At 45.3% G+C, this 21,962-nt stretch overlaps 1 protein-coding gene across 1 annotated transcript in view; it reads left to right on the top strand.

Annotated features, from left to right (window-relative positions):
• Window positions 1-21,962, top strand: part of LOC141123171 (uncharacterized) — a 100,252-nt gene that overhangs the window by 40,336 nt on the left and 37,954 nt on the right. Inside the window, exons 3-4 of the mRNA XM_073612034.1 lie at window positions 1,137-1,229; window positions 10,699-11,032. Of these exons, the coding sequence (XP_073468135.1) occupies window positions 1,137-1,229; window positions 10,699-11,032 (427 nt within the window). The remainder of the gene's footprint in view (window positions 1-1,136; window positions 1,230-10,698; window positions 11,033-21,962) is intronic.

Below are 21,962 nucleotides of genomic sequence, written 5' to 3'. Positions count from 1 at the left end.
CTCCAATGCAATTTTTGTGTAAAAAATACTCTTCAATGAATTAAAAAAAAAAAGAAACTAAAGTTAGCCCAATTTACCCCCAGGACCCTACCATGTCCCGGGCTTCCCATGGAGACGGTGGCTTCCCCCTTCAGACTCCTCTGTGTCCCATGAAGACGACGTCCGCCTCCGCCCCCCCCACCCCCGTGTTTACCTGCAAATGTGAACGCATACGTTACTACCGCAAGCATATGTAAACGGCGATTGAACCACGTGTCAGGTATTGTCGCGAACATCAGAGCGAGAGCAATAATTGTAGCACCAGACCTTCTGTGTAACTCTAAACTGGTAACCTGTAAAGGCTTTCAAAGCGTCGCCTATGGAGAATTTTAAGCACCGTGGTTTGCCGCCATTCCACGGCAGACGAAATTTTAAAGCGCGACATGTTAGGTATCTATTTACTCAGCGTAACATCATCTTTCACATTATACAAAAAAATTAGGCTAACTTTTGTGTTTTGTTTTTTTAAATTCAGGAAAGTGTATTTTGTTTCCCAAACTGCCCGAATACCGTGTGACATAAAAAATTGTAACACCCACCATTTTATTCTTTAGAGTCTCTGCTAAAAAAATGAACATATATATATATATATATATATATATATATATATATATATATATATACTTCGCTCCTACATGTAAAAATCTACTTTTTGTTGCTAGAAAATTACTTAGAACCCCCAAACATTACATATATATATATATATATATATATATATATATGTAATGTTTGGGGGTTCTAAGTAATTTTCTAGCAACAAAAAGTAGATTTTTACATGTAGGAGCGAAGTGTCAGAAATGGCCCAGATGGGAAGTGGTTAAACCCTTAGTTAGTTTTAATCAGTCCTAATGAACTCCTTCTTCCCCTCCCCTCCTCTTAGCTATTTTTTGGCTGATTTTGTATTTATTTTTTTTTCATTACCATTCTATGGCTTATTTGTTTGTTGTTGCATAAAAATAAAATGCCTGAAATTTTTTTTTTAAAAGGAAAAAAAAAAAAAAATGGGCTTGCACATTACTATCCAGCCTAGCTTTTAAAATGTTAATCTCAAATGTTTTTAATTGGTTTAAATCGAATAAATTCTCCTCTGTGTTCAGGATTCTGTGCCGGTCGCTCTCGCTATGTCCTCGTCACGCTCTGCGCCATCTCCCTGACATCCCTGACCATCATCATCGCTCTCTCCATACAGTGTGAGTATTTATTACCAGGAGATCAGACTTCCTGCTGGATGCCAACCTGGCCTTTTACAGGTATCTCTGTCATATACAGAAGTGCTGTACAAAGGATGCTAAGCTATTTACATCACAGGAGCTTACACTCTAATGTCCCCCAACCCCATAGTCACACACCATTATTAAAGGGTAATTCCACTTTCCTGGGAAAAAAATAGCAAATAAAAAAAATTAAAAAATACAGCGTATACAATTGCCACACAAGTCATATTATAAATTAATTATTAACCACTTCAACCCTGGAAGGTTTTCCCTTCTTAATGACCAGGCCATTTTTTTACGATACGGCACTGCGTTACTTTAACTTACAATTGCGCGGTCGTGCGACTCTGTATCCAAATAAAACTGATGTCCTTTTTTTTTTTCACACAAATAGAGCTTTCTTTTGGTGGTATTTCTTGCTTCAGTGCCTCTTCATTGTAGAAGTCTATAAGCGGGTAGGTGGGGCTTTGGGTATCCCTTTCCTTTTCCGCTTGAGTTATGTGGAATGGTCGTACGGGGCCTTTGAGACACATTGGGATTTTGATTTTGAGACACTTTTTCTAGTTAGCTTAGTAGTCCGTTTCTTCACATGGTATGTCAGGTTTCCATTCGAAAAAAAGTCCTTCCAGACGAGCTGGTGGTGCACGACATTCTGGGTGAGGCTGGGAAGATTCGGGGTCTTGAGAAGAACAGGTGGCGGCGGGGGCCTGGACAAAGGTGTGGAGGAATGTCAAGTCCCTGTAGCTGCTGTTTGTCAGTCTGTGTGTGCGGCTTTCTTTCTTTTTTTTTTTTTAATTGTTTTTATTCAAAAAATATATCACTTGTACAAAATTGGACAGTAACAAAGCTAGTAATTGGTAGAAACAAAAAGAGCAATCTTAATAAGAAACATAGGCATGAGAAAAACACTTCTAAATGGCTCAGCTAACCCCCGTCACCCCACGCACCCTGAATGGGGGCCTGCTGTGCAAGGGGTAGCCGGGGAGGTCGACCGGAATCCACGAGGAGAGGGCTGTGCCTCTTTCCTTCCAGAAAAATACAAAGTAGTGAGAGCCTTGTCATTTTATTTTACCCGGGCTGGTGAAAGCTAGTGTAAGAAGGCCTTTGGAGACTGTAAAGGAGAGTGTGAAAAGCCCACACTCTTTGTGACTCATACAGTCCATCTTTCGGTAAAACCGTACTGGGGCATTTGCTATCGCTAGGTGATTTGATAGCATGAATCAACTCATGGTTGACCTGAGAGTAGAGAGGGAGAGGAAATGGGGGGGAAGAAGGAAAAGAGGAGCCAGAAAGTATAGGAGAGAGGACTAGTGGGGGAGGTAAAGAAAAGAGGGAGGAACCTTCACGGAGAGCTGGAGGTAAGGTCTGGGTATGTGGCTTACCAGGTCATAGTACGGAATCTTTTTCCATAGGGATGTAGAGACACTCTTATGTGTTTAGCCCAGGGTTCCCAGGTGAGTTTGAATTTCTCGTGTCCAGTATGGTGTTGGATATCTTTTCCTGAGACATTATCCAGCAAATTTTTTGTTTGGTCAAGTGAAAAGAGAATGAGGGGTGTGACAGACCTAGCTGGAAAAAAGGCTTTTGGAGGGGACTCAATGCCAGCCTCCTGCAAAACCGATTATGGGCCCTGGCATTTGGGGGGACGGTGCTCTTTGTGAGCTGTATGCCTGGGGACCCTGGAGGTGGCATTACTTTAGATTCAGGTCCATGTCCCCCAAGACACACAGACTCTGGGGACTCTGGATATGCCATTGTGATGGGAGTCACTAATAGGGGCACAGGGTGAATGAGAACCCCACTATGATCTGTGCTAGTCAGAGACTCAATGCTGTATATGTGTGTAAATATAAAGTGTGCTGTCTCATTGTGTTGTGTACTGTTTGCTGTGCTAGTTTTGGGTGGGGCTGTATTCCAATGTTCTATTGTGTTTGTCTGCCTTGGATCACAGGATGTGTATTGCATTGGAGGGAGGGGGATTCTTCCAACAGCTCTCCCTGCTAACACTGTGTACTGATGAGACATTAAACACAACTGACCTGTGTGTCCATTGTCATTGGACAGTTTAACCCGCCCTCTTTTCCAAGGATGGGGGGAAAGAGTCTCTGAGTTATTTTATCTGTTTTGTCCATGTGTTATAATAGAGGAGTTGATTCCTGCTTGAAACCTGAAGACAGAGCCGTGTCTCGTTTTTGGGGTGGATTATTTGTATGGGTTCCTTGTTTGGCTGATTGGAGTGTTCGGTAGCTGCTTTTGTGTTTGGGTTTGAAATATCCTAAACGACTTTAACCCCTTTCATACTCGGGGTGTCGTTACAAGGGGGATTTCCACACTCGAGCTATTGTTATTTTGGCCCCCAGGAAAATAAAGTGGATTAGGGTTTGGGTTAATTTGGTTCTTCTGGAATTTGACTATTAAGAAGTGTGATTGCGGGGTCTTGTTTCACCGCAAATCCAGTGGATTTACAGATTAGATTAAAAATTCTGTCCCAGTACCCTCTAATTCTGGGGCATTCCCATACGGTGTGGAGGAGGGAACCCAAGTGGCCGCAGCCTCTAAAGGATAGGGGGGAGGATTGGGGGTAAAATTTGGTGAGACGAGTGGGAACTAGGTACCAGCGGGACATAACCTTGAGGTCCGCCTCTACAAAGGAATTATTAAGGATCCCTTTGTATGAGCGGGCAAAGTTAGAGTGCCAGGTGTCTAGGTCCCAGTCAATCTCAAGGTAACGTTCTCATTTCAGCATATAGGTCGCTTTCTCCGAAGGCTCGGCCAAGGCTGAGTAAATTAGGGAGATTCCCCCTTTCGCGTTCATGGCTGAGGAGCACCACAGCTTGTATCGGGTTACAGAAAGTGGACTCTCAAAACTTTTCCACATCCGATGCAGGAAGTGTCACAATTGGTTGTATCGGAATGTTTCCGAGGGGGGCATGTCCAGTTTGGAGATGCAATAGCTCAGGCTGAGGGAGCCATTGGCATTGAAGTATTGTCCTATTCTGTTAAGGCCCTTGTCAAGCCACCACCTGAAGATCTTGATATTTAGTCCTGGGGGGAATTGGGAATTATGGAAGATGTGTGCTAAGGGGTGCCATTCTGAATTCAGGGAATTCAGCTTGTATAGAGAGTCACATAGATATCCAGACATAGACTGGGCAGAGGGAGCCACGCATTCATCTAAGGCTCGCCAGTTCCTAAATGTCTTGCAGGACAATTTCATGGGTCAGATTCACCAACTAGAAATAAAGCGTTACTGGATCTACTGATTACCAACAATACAGACCTGATTGCGAATGTGGAAATACGGGGCAATTTAGGTAACAGCGATCACAGGTCAATTGGCTTCAGTATAAATCACACAAATAGGAAACATAAGGGGAATACAAAGACACTGAATTTCAAAAGAGCCAACTTCCCTAAACTACAAACCTTGCTAGAAGGCATAAATTGGGATAAAATCTTAGGAACGCAGAACACAGAAGAGAGATGGGTTTGCTTTAAGAGCATATTAAATAAGGGCATTAGCCAATGCATCCCATTAGGTAATAAATTTAAAAGAGCGAACAAAAGTCCTGGATGGCTTAACTCCAATGTAAAAATGCATATAAAAGCAAAGGAGAAGGCCTTCAAAAAATATTAGGTTGAGGGTTCATCATCAGCATTCAGATTTTATAAGGAATGCAACAAGAAATGTAAGGGTGCAATTAGGCTGGCTAAGATAGAATATAAAAATGAAATATGAAAGTGAGGAGAGACCATATTGGCCCATAAAGAATGAGGAAGGACATCTGGTTACAAAGGATGGGGAGATGGCGAAGGTATTGAATTTATTCTTCTCCTCAGTCTTCACGAGTGAATCGGGGGGCTTCAGTAACCAAAACTGCAGTGTTTATCCTCAGGACACATCACAGGAAGCACCTCCATGGTTAACAGAGGACAGAATTAAAATTAGACTTGGGAAACTTAACATAAAGGGGAAGTGTCTTTTTAGTCTATCTACTAGGTCCTGGGGAGTTGAGATATTAAGGGCAGTTGATTTGGTCATGTTAACTTGTAGGCCTGAGACTAGCCCAAAATCCTTCAGAAATCAGAGAATATTGGGGGTGGAAATGAGGGGGACACTTATGGGTTGATTGGCCACATCGGACTCCATGGATGTTAGGGTGTTGTCTTATAGCTATCGCCAAAGTTTCTATTGCGATAGCGAAAAGAAGGAGGGAAAGGGGGCAACCCTGCCTGGTGCATTTTAGGATGGGAAACTGGTCAGAGAGGTGACCTTGCATTCTGATTTGGGCTTTGGGGGATGAGTAGAGGGCTTCCAGAGTTTTAATAAAGTTGGGGCCAAATCCCATCTTTGTAGTATGGTGAAAAGGTAAGGCCAAGTGACCGTGTCAAAGGCTTTTTGGAGATCTATGTATAGGAGGTATCCTTCCGGGGAGGTCCACCATCCCATCTCGACTGTATGAGGGACATTAAGTCCACTGCTCTTTTTATCTGGTCTGGCCCCTGCCTCCCGGGAATAAATACCACCTGGTCCTTATGGACGTAAGATCCAAAGAAGGACGCTAGTCTGTTAGATAGAATTTTCGTCATTATCTTCAAATCATTGTTGATTAAAGAGATCGGTCTGTAATTGCCAACTTCACTAGGGTTTTTTCCCAGTTTGGGGATAACAGAAATGAATGCTAGGTTGGCTGCTGGTTCCAGGGGAGAACCCTTGCGTAGGGAATTGAAGAAATGGACCAGATAAGGAGACAGCACCTTGATGAAAGTTTTGTAATAATGGGTTGAGAAGCCATCAGGGCCTGGGGCGGAGCCTTATTTGAGGTCTTTTATGACCGCTCTGACTTTGTTTTCCTGTAAAGGTGATTCTAGAATAGAGTGGTGGGAGTCTGAGAGTTTAGGGAGGGGTATATCTTCTAGGAATGAGTCAAGACTACTAGGAGTATTTGGGTTGTGCACGGTGTAGAGTTTGGAGTAGAAGGAATGGAAAGCTTCCAGTATCCTTTTGGGGTTCTGGGTCAGGGATCCTGTCAGGGATTTGATTTTGGGGAGAGAATAATTTCTAATTCTGGGGGTGAGTTTGGCCTCCAGCTGCGGTCCAATTTTGTCAGCCTGTAGATAGAATCTGCCATTCACCCATATGAGATGTTTATCCACATTGGAGGTAAGGGCCAGATTTAGTCCTACTCTAGATGACTCTAGTTTAGCTAGGGAGTCGGGGGTGGGTTTTTTTTTTGTGGGACGCACTGAGGGATTTGAAGTCTTTTTCAAGGTTCTCTACTTCTGCTTTCTCCTTTCTCATTTTAATTTGGAGGCCAGCTGGATAATTTTTCCCCTCATGGCTGCTTTGTGGGCCCCCTAGAGAGAGCTCGGGGTCGTGTCTCCTGTATCATAAATGAGGAAAAATTCCTGTAGGTCCCTTTCCAGCATGAGGCAGTGAACTGGGTTGGACAAGATGAATTTGTTAAGACGACACCCGGGGGGGGGGCAGGGATCCAGTGGTTCTTAAGACAACTAAGGAGTGATCAGACCAGAGGACTGCGTGGATAAATGCGTAGGAAGCTGTATGGATCTCGGAATTGGGGATGAAGATGTGGTCGATTCTGGCGTATGTCCTATGTGGGGCAGAATAGTGTGTATAGTCTTTAGCTGTGGGGTTCTGTTCCATTCCCTCCAGGCATCAATCAAGCCTAGGGAGTGAAGTAGCCAGGTGATACGGAGACTCTGTTTGGAGTTTTTTTTTAAATGGGGTCTGTCGTGGGCCGATTTGTAGAGGAGGTGGTCAAAAGTGATGTTGGAGTCGCCTCCCATAATAACTCTGCCTTCAAGCAGAGGGCAGAGGGATGAAAGCATAGAGGAAAATAAGTGTGCTTAGCCTTTGTTAGGGGCATAGTATGAAATAATGGAATACATTACTCCTCCAATGTGGCCCTTGACCAGAATATATCTACCATCTGTATCCCTAACTGTGTGTGTATGTGAGAATGAGATCCACTTGGATAAAAGGATAGCTACACCCCTTTTTTTGGATGGAGGAAGAAAGGGGAATAGCTGGTGGGGAAGTGGGCCTCCTGTAATAGGACAACATCAAGGCCCCTAGAGTGGTATCTTTGGAAGGCCTTCCACCTCTTAATTTGTGTGTTCAGCCCCTGCGTGTTATGCAAAGCAATTTTTAGAGTTCATTTGATGGGGGGTAGAGTCAGCCATTAAAGCGTGGAGGGGGTAGCGAGTACATGTGAGGGGTGCCTACCTCAACCGCTGGATATTGGGGACCGTCCTGCGAAGACCTGGGAGTGTTTGGATTCCATGTTGATGGATCGATTGAAGCATTCCGTGAAGATTCCTGTAAAGTACAATTGAAAAGGTTAGATGAGGGTGGACAAGGCATAAGAAAGAGAGGAGAAGTAAGACAGGAAGGGGTGAGAAACGATGAGTTCAAGACAACAATGAGTAAAATAATGGAGGTGCAGGACTGGCAAGCCAAGTCCTGATCCGAGACCCACTGTATGAGTGGGATCGGTAAAGTGGCAACCCTGGTGTAGGGTGCTTTCCTAGTGTCACAAGAGGAGAAGAATGACTCTACCTCACAGCAGATAAAGTGGAATGCAGGGCCGCTCCAGCCGCTAGGCCCCCATGTGATGGAGGACATTGGTGTGGGATCCTGATAGGGAGAAGCTGAGGGGTGTAATCAGGATAGTAACAGCTAACAAAAAACATAGGCAAATGAACCAAGATATTAACAGTAGGTTATGGATTAAACTATAAGGGGAAGGATGGTAAGGGTAAAGGGGGATGGGGTGGGAGCAAATATACATGGTAGAACGGATAACCAGCATAAACAAATCTATGTAGGAACAGTCACTGGCGGGTGGGTAACATGCCCGCTAGGAAAGAAAACTTAAGGAGAAGGTGGCACCACAGATTAGCCATGGGGTGGACAATTAGGGTCTAACAAAATGAGACCATTGGTCCGTTGAGGTGAACTGGTGACCAATTGTGTGTAGAGCAGTCCGCTACACTATCGAGAGGGGTTACTGTCCGGACGAAAAGCAGGGGACAATCGTCCCATTGGGAGCGTGGGAGGTAACTGCTTATCTTAGGGGGGTGAGAGTCTCAGTGTCTCTTCGAGAGTTGTTTGTTCCACAGCGGAGTCAGAGGGCTGTTTGGAGGGGGTCTCTTAGAAGAGTTTGACTGGACGGCTGTTTGCTGGGGGTGTAATTCTTGGGAGATGAATCCAAGTTGAAGGAGGAGACGTTCTCCTTCCTGGAAGTTGGTGAATCCATATGATTTGCCCTTGTACTGGAACTGAAGACGGAATGGGAAAGACCAGCGTTATTTGATGGATCTCTGCGCCAATATTTCCAGAAGAGGTTTAAGGGATCTCCGCTTCTGAATTGTGGTTGGGGAAATTTAAATTTTGTTGCCCTGGAAGGAGAGGTTGTCAAGATTGTGGGTTCTCCTCATGATGTCTTCCTTCACTCCATAATAGTGGGGCTTAACCACTACATCCCTCGGAAGCCCATCCTGGCGGGGAGGTTGCTGAGCTCTATGGGCTCTGTCTAGCTCAAGTCTGTGGCCCGGGATGTCTGGGATAATGTCTTCGATGAAAAGCTTGGCGGTGCCCGGTATATCTGTGACCGATTCTGGGATACCTCTGATGCGGAAATTGTATCGCCTGCTCCTGTTCTCCAAATCATCTAATTTGGCAAGTGCAGTTTCAAGTTGTTCTTGCAGTGTTTGGATCCAGGTGGTGTTTTGGTTAGTGCATGCGGCTGTGTTATCCACTGCCTGCTTAATGGCATCCATGCGGGCTCCAAGGCTCTGCAGGTCTGCCTTGATGGTAGCTGTAATCTGCATGGCGTTCTGGGCCAAGCCTGCAGCCAGCATTTCTGAGAAACTGTGCATTAGCTGGGACATATCGGTGGGATAGCCTGGAGGCATAGGGGAGGCCTGCTGGGAGCTTGCAAGGCCGAGGGGGGAGTTCAGCATGGGGGTGTGGAGGGGATCCGCCATTGTTCTTCTGAGAAGGGATTCAGTGGAGGAAGGAGAGGCCCTTGAGGTTACTCACAGGGGTTGCCAGCAAGGGGTGAGACTGCTGGTGTGGCGGAGGCAGGTCCGCTGTGGGGTCCTGGTCCTCCTGGCCTCTGCATGCGGGAGCCGCGGTGGCCATCTTGGAGGGTGCAGGGGCGGGTAGGCTGAAATCTAGCTGGCGACTGACCTCCTTCCTGGGCTAATCTCCCGACATGCGGGCAGATGCCCTGGGTCTTCTGGAGGGTGTGGGGGTCTGTCTCGGGTGGGTCCCGCTCGTTTAGGCTGGTGTGGGGGCCGTAGAAGGCCGGAGCGGATTGGAGCTCCCGGCTACAGCGTCTTCCTTGAAGTCCCGCGCATGCGCACTCCGTGTGCACCTTTCTTTCTGTCCTTTCAAGTCCCCTAGATTTTTATATAAGATTGTATTTTGAAAAAAGGCTTCATGCATGGGTTACATGTGTAATGGTTTCTTAGCCTGATTAGCCTGAGGCTGTGTTTAGGTGGAGGTTAGGGCTTTTTTAGGTTGGTATATTTAGTTTTCTTTATGGTTTTGCTATGCTGATGTAAGCTATTTTTGATTATATTTTTATTTATTTTGTATATATTGTGAGGGGGTTAGCTCGGCAGCGGGTGTGTTTGATCCCCTGGATACGGTTCACCACACAAAATCAGGCACAGCAGACAGCGTTGCAGGTGAAAAAAACAAAGGTGCGGTTTATTTATGCTATATGCAGTGAAAAATATAACAGCAAAACAAAAAGAAATCCTGATCAGTTTGACCGCTTACTACACATGTAGATTCCCTATCTAACAACTGGGTGCAGCCTTGTGCTGCCCCAGTCCCTATCTCTCTTTTAGAAGTTTGCCACACAGGCATTAACTCACCGCACAGGACAGATCCCACACTCCCCAGTCTACACACAGAACTGGTTCCAGGATGGAGCATCTCCCCAAGCATGCTGGGGTGTTTTCTATAGGTCTTAAGGAGCCCACTTACTTCAGCTGGGCTCATTAACTCTTCCCCTGCAGGACTCCCAGAACTCCCCCTAGTGGTATAAGTCAGCATAAAGCCTGAACCTAGGGCATACATATTTTCCATCCTGGATGCAACCAGGTGATTTTACCTGCCTGCTGTCACAATATGTAAATATGTTTTTATTATGTTTGTAGGATTTTTAATACACAAAAATTTACACTCTAATGTCCCCTCTTCCACAGTCACATACTATTATTATTATTATACATTTATATAGCTCTGACATATACCGCAGTGCTGTACAGAGAACACTGAGCCAGTCACATCAGTCTCTATGCTAGAGGAGCTTACATTCTAATGTCTCCCCTTATTATAATACATGTATATACTATAGCTCTGGCATAATTATTTTATTGTTCTGTTTGCTCCTTACCCCTCCAGTATCTCTGGTGATTCAGCAGTATGATGAGACCTCCATAAAATTAGAGATATTACAGAAGGAACATGATCATAAGAAGTCCAGCCTCACCAGTGACAACCTCAGAAAAGATTTGGTGGCTCGGGAGCTTCAGGGAAGCCTCAAAAGTACAAGGTTGGAACTGGAAAGGACCAAGAATGATCTTTTGAAGAGTCGGGAGGAAGGGAAAAACATCAACCTTAAACTACAGAGGACCCTCCATGAGAAGGCTGGGGTGGACACCACTGTGAGCAATCTTAGAAGAAATCTCCAGATTACAGAAGACAGGCTAGAAGAAAAGAACAGTGCTCTGAACAGGTAATCTAATAATTTTCTGGGTCTTCAAAAAAAAAATCCCAACCTACAAACATTGACAATGGCTAACCAGCCTCACCATAATGTGATCAATAACCATAGGCATGTGCAGGGGGTGTGCCAGGTGTGCCCGGGCACACCCTAAACACTAAGTTCAGATTCCCCCTACTGCTCAGGCTTACCCCTGTGTTGCAAGAAAAAGGGGGAGGAGAACCAGTGACACATCCAAGTTAGCACAGGTCAAAACAAGTTGAAAATTGGCTTATCTATTGCCCACTCGAATATGAGGCCTGTTTGCATTGTCAGCCCTGATTGGAAACAGCAATGGGTTCAACAATCAGGGGGTGGTTGTCCTCTGAACTGAAGAGTTAAACATGAAAAAAACGCTACTCACATACCTGCATCAGGAGAGCTAAGAAAAGAGCTCTCCATACGGATAGACAGTCTCTTTTGACCAATCACACTGGGGGAAAATCAAGAACCCCCAATCAAGCCCCAATTAGGATCATCACCAAATTTGGGGCACAGTGGGAACAAACTAGGAATGTGTTAAGTCGCCACTGGCGTATCATATCTGAGGCCCCCATACTTGGTAACATCGTTGGTGATAGGCCCTTCTTACAGCTTGAAGAGCGACCAATTTAAAGGACTGTTTGGTCCACTCTGAGTACAGCAGACCCAAAAAATGGGATTGGCTTAGCTGCCTTCCACCCCTTAAAGGCATGTACCCCTGTGGTAGGTGCCATATCTGTAGATATGTTGATAGGATGGACACGTTCGCCAGCTCTGACAGTAGCAAACAATTTAAAATCGACAGTTTCATAAACTGTACAACAACACGTGTGATCTACATGTTCACCCGTCCCTGTGGACTAATTTATGTTGGTAAAACTAAGAGACAGCTTAAAGTCAGAATTGGCGAACATGTCCAGAGCATTATCAACAAGGATGATGATCGTCCCCTCTCGCTGCACTTTTTGAAAATGCATGACGGTGAACTGAAGGGCCTTAAATGTAAAGGCATTTACAAACTTAACCTTCCCTCTAGAAGAGGGGACTTTGATAGGATATTATACCAAAAAGAGAAGATGTGGATCTTCTATTTAAATAGTATGCAGCCCCTTGGGCTGAACAATGAATGCAACTTATCTGTCTTTTTAGAACAATAATTCAGATGTCCATTGGGGAAACTATACAATATAATCTTAGACTCCATTGGAATCAGATTTTCATTGCTGTCCCCACTTCTCTCTATTGGTATATATCCAGATGATGGCTGCCCAATACCTGAGTATACCCATGTTGGGGTGACTAATCAAAGTTCGTTGAATAGAAACACCCCCCTCCCGGGGTGAATAAGAAGTGCTCTATTATCAGGTGTGGATCTATGTTTACTCTATGTATCTGTTTCTATATATTTATTTAAGTATTCAGTTATTGGTTCTATTGGTATCCTCTGTATATAATTTTTATTATCCTTCAGTTGCGATCGCCCCTGTACACTGTTGTGTGTTTGCACTATAGGTGAATGACGTTTTTGACTAGGCTGTAGTGTTCTAGTGTTGCATGTAACGAAGGTTAATTGAGTTCCAAATATCTGGTTACTTAAGCATGGACCTTGACTCACTGCGCATGCTCTGAGGAAGCTTGGGATCAAGCGAAACGCGTAAGCATCTAGCCATCACACTGTCGGTGGTTAGGACACTGGGCTCTCCACCAACACCATGATCCACCTCTGATTTTCCCTCATCTCCTTGACCGCACACGGTCGCTTCTGTTGATGTGAACCATCTACTCTGCTGCTTTGGGATATGGCTCTCCATACAGCCTTTGGATACCACCAATCCGGATGATCTGAACCTTGCTACACACCGTACATTCCAGTTGGAATGAAAATTCACTGACATCAGTATACGGACTTTCAGAGTGGACGCATTCTTAATGGTGTTATCGCTGTAAGCCGGGACCTTCAAGGGCTCTGTATCCAACTGCACAAGACGTCAAAGGGTGAGCTGTTTTGCACTCCATGTACCCAGGAGCTATATCATGTATTGCTCATTACGTTTGTTTTCCTTGTGAGATACCAGCCCGAATTGATTTCTGCCTTCAATCCCCACTGCCATTTATATCGCTGTATACACTGCTGTTTTTGAGCCACTATACCCTCAGTTACCACATCAAGGGAACTTTCGTCAACCCCTAAGCACAAGCACTTTTCAGATAAATTTGTTTGGAAGCATGCCCGTGGGACTCTGTCCTATTATCGGCAACCAGTTCAATTATGATTGATTAACCATGCCCCTGTGGTAGACCCGGGTCCCAGATATTTGTCTGTTTGTGTGTATGACGAGTGAGAGAGGTGTGTGTATCAGTTTGGTGGCCACCCGTGTCCCACTAAGATGTTTGTCTTATTTTTAATCATGTTTTGGAGGTGGGTATAATTTTTGTATATATTTCATTTTTCATTGGGATAATCAATAAAGATATTTAGCTAACATCAGTCTGTCCTCGTTGATGAACTGCTGCTGTATTTCTTCCATTTTTTCCATGTTTAACTCTTCAGTTCAGAGGACAACCACCCCCTGATTGTTGAACCCATTGCTGTTTCCAATCAGGGCTGACGATGCAAAAAGGCCTCATATTCGAGTGGGCAATAGATAAGCCAATTTTCAACTCGTTTTGACCTGTGCTAACTTGGATGTGTCACTGGTTCTCCTCCCCCTTTTTCTTGTTATGCGCTATTGGGATCATACTTCCCTTCTGGACCTTTGACCTTCATTTCCCTATACACCCCCTCCTCCAACTCATGTTTTATATTCATGTCTATGTGTACAGGTGTGAACAATATCTGAGGCTTGATTAGGCTTCACTTGGTTTTTTTGTTACGTGCATAGTAGTGTCTTATCCTTCATTTAGGGAATACCTCTTGGAAGTTTGTTCTTCAACTTATTACCTTACGGTTTCCTTACATCCAGTATGGCTTATCTCCTGGCTTAAGATATTGATCTCGAGATACAGTCTGCATTTTCTTGCGATTCATCGGCCTCGCTTTGTAGCGATGATAGCTTGAAAAAATTACTTAGGAACCATAAGAAGCTAACCATTAAGTTTCTTAACAGAAAGTGGGACATTTCATCACACACATTGAGCACAAAGTTATACCTAGGGGTCTGAGGGAAAAAGTCATCCCGGCAGGTGACCTACATACACCACGATTTCTTGAGTTACGGAAAAAAAGTTGTTTGGAACGCGGCCTCGCAATTTTACACATGATTGTTGATGAGGAACAGGTACAATTGGGCAAAATTAAAAAAGAAATAGGCATCAGTGTGCAATTGCTGGAGCCGTATAAAACTGACCAAGAGTTTATCAAAAGTAATGATCTCCTCAAAGGGGAAGTTGAGAAGACACAAAAAATCGTTCAATCCACTAAACAAGAAAAATTCAAACAGAACCTTTTGGATTGGGAAAATGGGGACATGTTTGACCCCACAATACCTAGAGGGAGAAGTAGGTCAAATAAAGGAAAAATAAATCCAATTCTGCCCGCTCTAGATATTCCTCTTCTGACAGTGAAACGGAACGGCAGGACAAATCAGTTGCTTTTTTAGATCAGGAGGGGGACAGTGTAAACAAACGGGTCCCCAAGAAGGGCAAACAATTAGACACATCCACGGGCAAAATACACACCCAGGCCAACAGGGGAAGCCAAGGAAAAGAGAAAGATGCAAAGGGAAACCAAAGGGAACTCAGATCGGGGTCACGGAAACTCTAGGCGACAATATTAACTTAGCTACTCAGGTGACAGATGGGCCACAATTAGATTTGAAGGTGGTTAACCTAACTGACTTTCCCTTCAACCAGCACCACATCTCTTTGCTACAGAAGGGACTGTCATTTTCACCCACCGCCACGATGAGTGAGTTTGAGGTCTTTAAAGACGTGAGTCTATTTCTGCGGAAAGTGATCTTCAGGTATTGGCACTCTGATCGAGGTGATCAATCCGCAGAAATGGATGAGCAAAGTAAGGAGGAACGTGATTCCCTCGAGGCCTTGATTGCACTCCTTGAGGAAAATCAAGAGTTTGACTCAGATGCGGAACCACCCAATGTATCACAAACATGCCCTCGCCCATCTAAATTATCAATTAAATCCCTTAAAATGCCTTCCCTATCTAAACACAAACGTATCCATTTTTTCCTGGAACAGGTGAAAAAAGACCTGTCCAGGATTAACTGGGATTACAGGGGACAGGACAACCTTACCAAAAAGGAAAGGAAGGCTCTTAAGGAATTAAAGGAAGCCTCGGACACGAGGTGGCAATACTGTTCTCCTGTCTCAGACTATGTATGAGGACCAAAATAAAAATAAAAAAGTGTAGCGCTATAAACATTGACCAAGAGGTTTTACGTGCCTAGAGACAGTAAATAAAACCTAATTAACCCCTTATAAACAAAGGTATAAAGTGTTTAATAAAGTGACACTATATGATTCAAAACAACAATTGAAATACAATATAAATATTAGTGACCAAATTATAAAATGAAATAAATACAATAAATCTGGAAAACTGTGAAAGTATGGCAGATCAGCCACTCAAATTCATATAAAAAAAGTCCAAAATATGAATAAATAATAAATTGTGGAAAAGAAAATCACCACCAAAATTCTATGGGGGTTGTGCATTTGAAAATGGTGGAAAATTACTTCCAAATTCACACGTAGATGAAATTTGTCACATCCAACAAGTTGGTGAATAATGAAGGAACCTATGACGTACCTGGTAGGTTGTGAGCCTGAAGTGCAGGGAAAGACCTCCCTTACAGCTCTCACTCCCGTTCCCCTGGAATGGAAACAGAGGGCCAGGAGTGAAGAGTGGTATGGGTGCCTGGCAGGATCAACAGCTGCTGGTAGTTCAGTAGTGGTGGCACCCTCTGGAATCAGGAACCTGAAGAGAAGACTGAAGATAGCGACTGGAATGCAGATAGGACCAGGAACCCAACAGGTAAGCAAGCCGGATAGTGGAGCGCTGGACTGCCCCGGATGCCCCTTTGAGAAAATTTCTCTGGGTGGGATCTTTTAAAGGTTTGTAACAGATCTTCAACATGAATATTATCTTCTGGTTCCCAAGAATTCTCCTCTGGGCCAAACCCCTTCCATTTTATCAAAAATGGATTCTGGTTACCTCTTTTCCTATGGTCCATGATAGCCTCCACCTCGAATTCCTCCTCCCCATCTACCAGGATTGGATCAGGAGGATCCGTACTTCGACCTGGAAATGGGTTGGCAATAGATGGTTTGAGCAAGGACACGTGAAAAACTGGATGTACCTTTAGTGAATCCGGGAGTTCAAGTTCGTATGCGACTTCGTTAATTCTCCGCTTAACAGAAAACGGTCCAAGAAACTTGGGACCCAATTTCTTGGAAGGGCAAGCCAACCTGAGGTTTACTGTGGACAACCATACTTGATCCCCAGGTGCAAGTAAGAGCTCACCTCGCCTTTTCTTATCGAAGGTTGCTTTATTATACTCCTGGGTCCTGGTCATGGTGTCCTGTAAAACTTGGTTGTTGGAGGTAAAGAAATCCAATTTCTCCTGGACTGCGGGTACTGTGCATTCTGGAAGAGAGTTAGGTAAAAATGAAGGGTGGAAACCATAATTCGCAAAAAACGGAGTCTGTTTGATAGCAGAATGAATAGAATTGTTATAAGCGAATTCGGCCAATGGCAGAACAGGAATCCAATCATCTTGGGCAAAAGAAGAAAAACATTGCAAATATTGTTCAAGGGTCTGGTTTGTTCTTTCTGTTTGCCCATTAGTCTGGGGAGGATAAGCCGATGAAAATGAAAGTTCAATGTTCAAGGTTTTACACAAAGCCCTCCAGAATCGAGAGGTAAATTGTACCCCTCGATCTGAAACGATATTAACTGGTACCCCATGGAGCCTGATGACCTCTTTAATGAATGCTTGTGCTGTTTCTATAGCTGAAGGGGTGCCCTTCATTGGGACAAAGTGAGCCATCTTCGACAACCGGTCCACTATGACAAAGATTGAGGTGAAGCCCCCAGCCGGGGGTAATTCTACAATAAAGTCTATAGAGAGCATTTTCCAGGGCCTATCTGGGACAGGCAAGGGTTTTAGTAGTCCCCATGCCTTTGTTCTGTGCCCTTTCCTAATGCAGGTGGTACAGGACTCTACAAACTCTTTACAATCCTTGCGTAGCTGAGGCCACCAGAAGGTACGCTGTACCAAATCGGTGGTCTTAGCTACGCCAAAATGCCCAGCCAGCGCATGATCGTGGCAGAGCTCTAGTACTGAAACTCGTAGTGTGTCAGGTATAAAGATCCTACTCTCATGCCACAGTAACCCATCCTTAACCTGGAGCTCTGTTTTAATGGAAGATTCCAATCCTACGGAAGCCTGTTTAATCTGGGAAAGCAGGTCTCCCTGAAGTAAAAGAAAATTCCCCGGGGACAGAATGGTGTCTGGAGGGGAAATCTCTTGGGATTTGTGAAACATACTAGATAGGGCGTCAGGTTTGGTATTTTTGGAACCAGAGCGGTAAGTGACATGAAAGGAGAACCTGGAGAAAAAGAGAGCCCACCTGGCCTGACGTGGTTTCAACCTCTTTGCAGATCTCAAATACTCCAGGTTCTTATGATCTGTAAAAATTAAGACTGGATGAGCGGCACCCTCCAACAGATAGCGCCACTCCTCCAATGCTGACTTGATTGCCAACAACTCTCTGTCACCTACATCATAATTTCTCTCTGCCGTGGACAATTTACGAGAAAAGAAGGCCACAGGATGCAGCAGGGCCTTAGTTCCCTGTCTTTGGGACAACACTGCCCCTACTGCAATTTCAGATGCGTCCACTTCTAGTATAAATGGCAGAGAGGAATCTGGATGCTTTAGTACAGAGGCGGAGGTGAAAAGGCCCTTGAGAGTCTCAAAAGCCTTTTGAGCTTCAGCAGACCAATGGAAGCGTGTACCTTGTTTGGTTAGTTGTGCGATGGGTGTAATGATGGCTGAAAACCCTTTAATAAATTTGCGATAAAAATTAGCGAATCCAACTAATCGCTGGATTCCTTTCTTGTCTGTCGGGACTGGCCAATCTAGGACTGCAGTGACCTTTTGAGGGTCCATTTTAATGCCCTTACTGGAAATGACTAACCCCAAAAATGGAATACTTTCCTGTTCAAATTCACATTTTTCAGCCTTTGCATATAGACCGTGTTGTCGAAGTCGGCCCAACACACTTCTGACGTGCCTGCGATGGGATTCAAGGGAACAAGAAAAAATCAATATGTCGTCTAAATAGACGATGACAAACAGGTCTAGAAAGTCACGTAACACATCATTAATAAAGTATTGAAATGTAGCAGGGGCATTGCACAGGCCGAAAGGCATCACGAGGTACTCAAAATGTCCATAACGGGTACGAAAGGCGGTCTTCCATTCGTCTCCATCCCTAATACGAACTAAATTGTAGGCCCCACGGAGATCAAGTTTGGTGAATATGGTGGCCGTCCCCAGTCTTTGGAATAGCTCTGGTACTAGGTGGAGAGGGTACCGATTCTTCACAGTGATTTTTTTAAATTTGCGGTAATCCACACAAGGCCTGAGGGTTTTATCTTTTTTCTGCACAAAGAAGATGCCTGCACCTGCGGGAGACGTGGATGGACGAATGAAGCCTCTTTTAAGGTTTTCGTCAATGTATTCTTTCAACGCCCCTTGTTCCACTTCAGTTAAGGGAAAGATTCTTCCAAAAGGAATTTCAGCACCGGGAAGTAACTCAATGGGACAATCATAGGCCCGGTGAGGGGGTAACACCTCTGCCTTCTGCTTACTAAATACGTCTAAAAAGTCATGATAGGCAGAAGGAATGGACAGGTATAGGCTAGGATCTGTATCTAGGCATAGCAGAGTAGGGTTCTCCTGGGTATTCTGAGTTCTGCAGAACTGTTGGCAATAAGGAGAGGGGAAGGTAACCTCACCCGTGATCCAATTAATATCCGGGTTGTGAGCCTGTAACCATGGCATGCCGAGAATTATGGGAAACAGGGGTGAAGCGATAATGTCCAGGCGTAACTGTTCCTGATGGGCGTTGGAAATGGAAACGGGTATTGGGATAGTCTCTTGAGTAACAGGTCCAGACTTGATAGCGGTTCCATCAGCTAGATGGATAGAGAGTCCATGGGCTTTAGGTGACAAAGGTATTTGGTGTTGGGTGGCAAAAAGAGAATCCATGAAACAGCTGCAAGCTCCCGAGTCAATAATGGCGGTGATTTGCAGGGTCTCTCCTGGAAGCTGTAGCAGAAGAGGAAGAGCAAGGTGAGTGGTGTTTTTAACCAGAGGTAACATAGTCAGTAGATAGAGATAAACACTTATGGAGTTTAAGGGGACAGTTCCTGACATAGTGCCCAGGTTCCCCGCAATACAGGCACAAATTATTTGCTCGACGACGTTGACGTTCCTGTTGGGTGAGCGAAGGCCGCAGGACTCCCAATTGCATCGGCTCAGATAAGTTAAACGTGGATGTAGGTGGTGTTGGTGATGAGTGATGAGGAACCTTAGGGGTAACCCAAGTTGGACGAGAAGACCCCATAGCTCTCTCAGACCTACGCTCTCGTAGGCGTCGATCGATCTGGATGGCTAGATCGATTAAAGCATTTAAAGTCTGTGGTGTACCCACCCTGGCCAATTCATCCTTCAGAGAATCAGAAAGTCCCGACTGAAACTGATAGCGGAGAGCCGCATCATTCCAATTCGTGTCCGCACTCCACTTCCTGAATTCAGCCACATAGTCCTCTGCTGCTCTGCGACCCTGTTGAAGGGTGTGCAGAGCCGTCTCTGCAGTTACGGACAGCTGGGGGTCATCATACAACTGACCCAGTGCGTCAAAGAAGGTGGAGAGATTGGTCAGGGATATGTCCTTTTGCTCTAAGAGGCGATAGGCCCAGGTTTGGGGGTCACCAGAGAGTAGAGAAATTACGTAGCCCACCTTTGTAGCCTCCAGGGAAAAAGTACGTGGCTGCAGAGCAAAAAATAATTCGCAGGAGTTGCGGAAGTCCCTGGACTTATGGCGATTTCCGAAGAAACGTTCAGGTGTAGGAACCTTAGGTTCTGGGGGGAGCATGACCACCGTTGAGGAAGGCCCGACTGAAGGAGCAGGAGCAGAGGAAGCTCCCTGGACCCCAATGGGATTAGACAGGGTTAACACTCGTTCCTCCAGCCTGGTGTATCCTTGCTGTAGATTCTTGACTGCTTCAGTCAATCCTGCCAGGTGTGCACAGAGTTCCTCCATGGGAGACGTTCCCTGCTCAGGCTCAGACATGGCTGTCTGCTACTGTCACGTACCTGGTAGGTTGTGAGCCTGAAGTGCAGGAAAAGACCTCCCTTACAGCTCCCACTCCCGTTCCCCTGGAATGGAAACAGAGGGCCAGGAGTGAAGAGTGGTATGGGTGCCTGGCAGGATCAACAGCTGCTGGTAGTTCAGTAGTGGTGGCACCCTCTGGAATCAGGAACCTGAAGAGAAGACTGAAGACAGTGACTGGAATGCAGATAGGACCAGGAACCCAACAGGTAAGCAAGCCGGATAGTGGAGTGCTGGACTGGAGCCGGAACAACAGCAGGTAGGAGCCTGGAACACTGGGCTGGAACCAGGAACAAGCAGCAGGTGATAGCCTGGAACGCTGGACTGGAAACAGCAGGTAATAGCCTGGAACGCTGGACTGGAACCAGGAACAAGCAGTAGGTAGCAGACTGGAACGCTGGACTGGAACCAGGAACAAGCAGTAGGTAGCTGACTGGAACGCTGGACTGGAAACAGCAGGTAATAGCCTGGAATGCTGGACTGGAACCAGGAACAAGCAGTAGGTAGCAGACTGGAACGCTGGACTGGAACCGGGAACAAGCAGTAGGTAGCAGACTGGAACGCTGGACTGGAACCAGGAACAACAGCAGGTAATAGCCTGGAACGCTGGACTGGAAACAGCAGGTAATAGCCTGGAATGCTGGACTGGAACTAGGAACAAGCAGTAGGTAGCAGACTGGAATGCTGGACTGGAACCAGGAACAACAGCAGGTAATAGCCTGGAAGCCGGTATACACAGTGGAGGGTCAACAAGCCGGTGGTCGGTAGCGGTCGGACAGCAGAGGTACCAGGGGTAATGCAGAGGGATGGTCAGGCAAGCCAAGAGGGTCTGGTGCAGGCGGATAGCAGGATGGTCAAACAGGAAGCCGGGTCAGATAACAGGATACACAGATCAGATCAGGTAACTCACACAGAACGCTGTAGAGCAGACAGCGGGGATGGAGTGTGACAGACCGGTTTAAATAGCCCGCCTGACACCAGCGGGAGTGCGCGCGCGCGTGCCTGTGCGTGACCGCACCCGTGAACGCACGCGCATGTGCAGTGGAACCCGTGGCTGTGTTCCCGTGCGCCTGGATCGCTGGTTACTGGCAGGATCTTCATGACAGAACCACATGTGAACAAAGGGTCTAGATGGGTGGCAATACCATCACCGAAACATCAGGAGGCTTACCGGAACTTAATGACTTGAAAAGACCTACGTCTTACAAGTCAAAAAGGCTTGTTGACCAACCTGTCTGGACAGGGTACCTCGTCAACAATCTTCAACTTGCGATAGGAAGAGGGGTATCAGCAAAGCTTTCCACATCCACCAACGATCCAATAGGGCCAAGCAGAAGTTTCATATATCATGCGAGAAGTAAAACTCACATTCCGTGATAACGTTATGTTATCACGCAACATCGATTTATTAAACATCGATTTATCGATTTATTAAATAAAAAAATATAAAATATACACTCACATATTTCGGAGATCAAAACAGCTCAAAATAGTCAAATAGCGGTAATCGTGAGGGATCCACCCAACATGTTTCAGCTACACAGCCGTCATTATGGTG

This window comes from Aquarana catesbeiana, linkage group LG01, assembly GCF_042186555.1.
Source record: "Aquarana catesbeiana isolate 2022-GZ linkage group LG01, ASM4218655v1, whole genome shotgun sequence".
NCBI lineage: Eukaryota > Metazoa > Chordata > Amphibia > Anura > Ranidae > Aquarana > Aquarana catesbeiana.
This window is presented reverse-complemented; position numbering and strand designations above follow the sequence as displayed.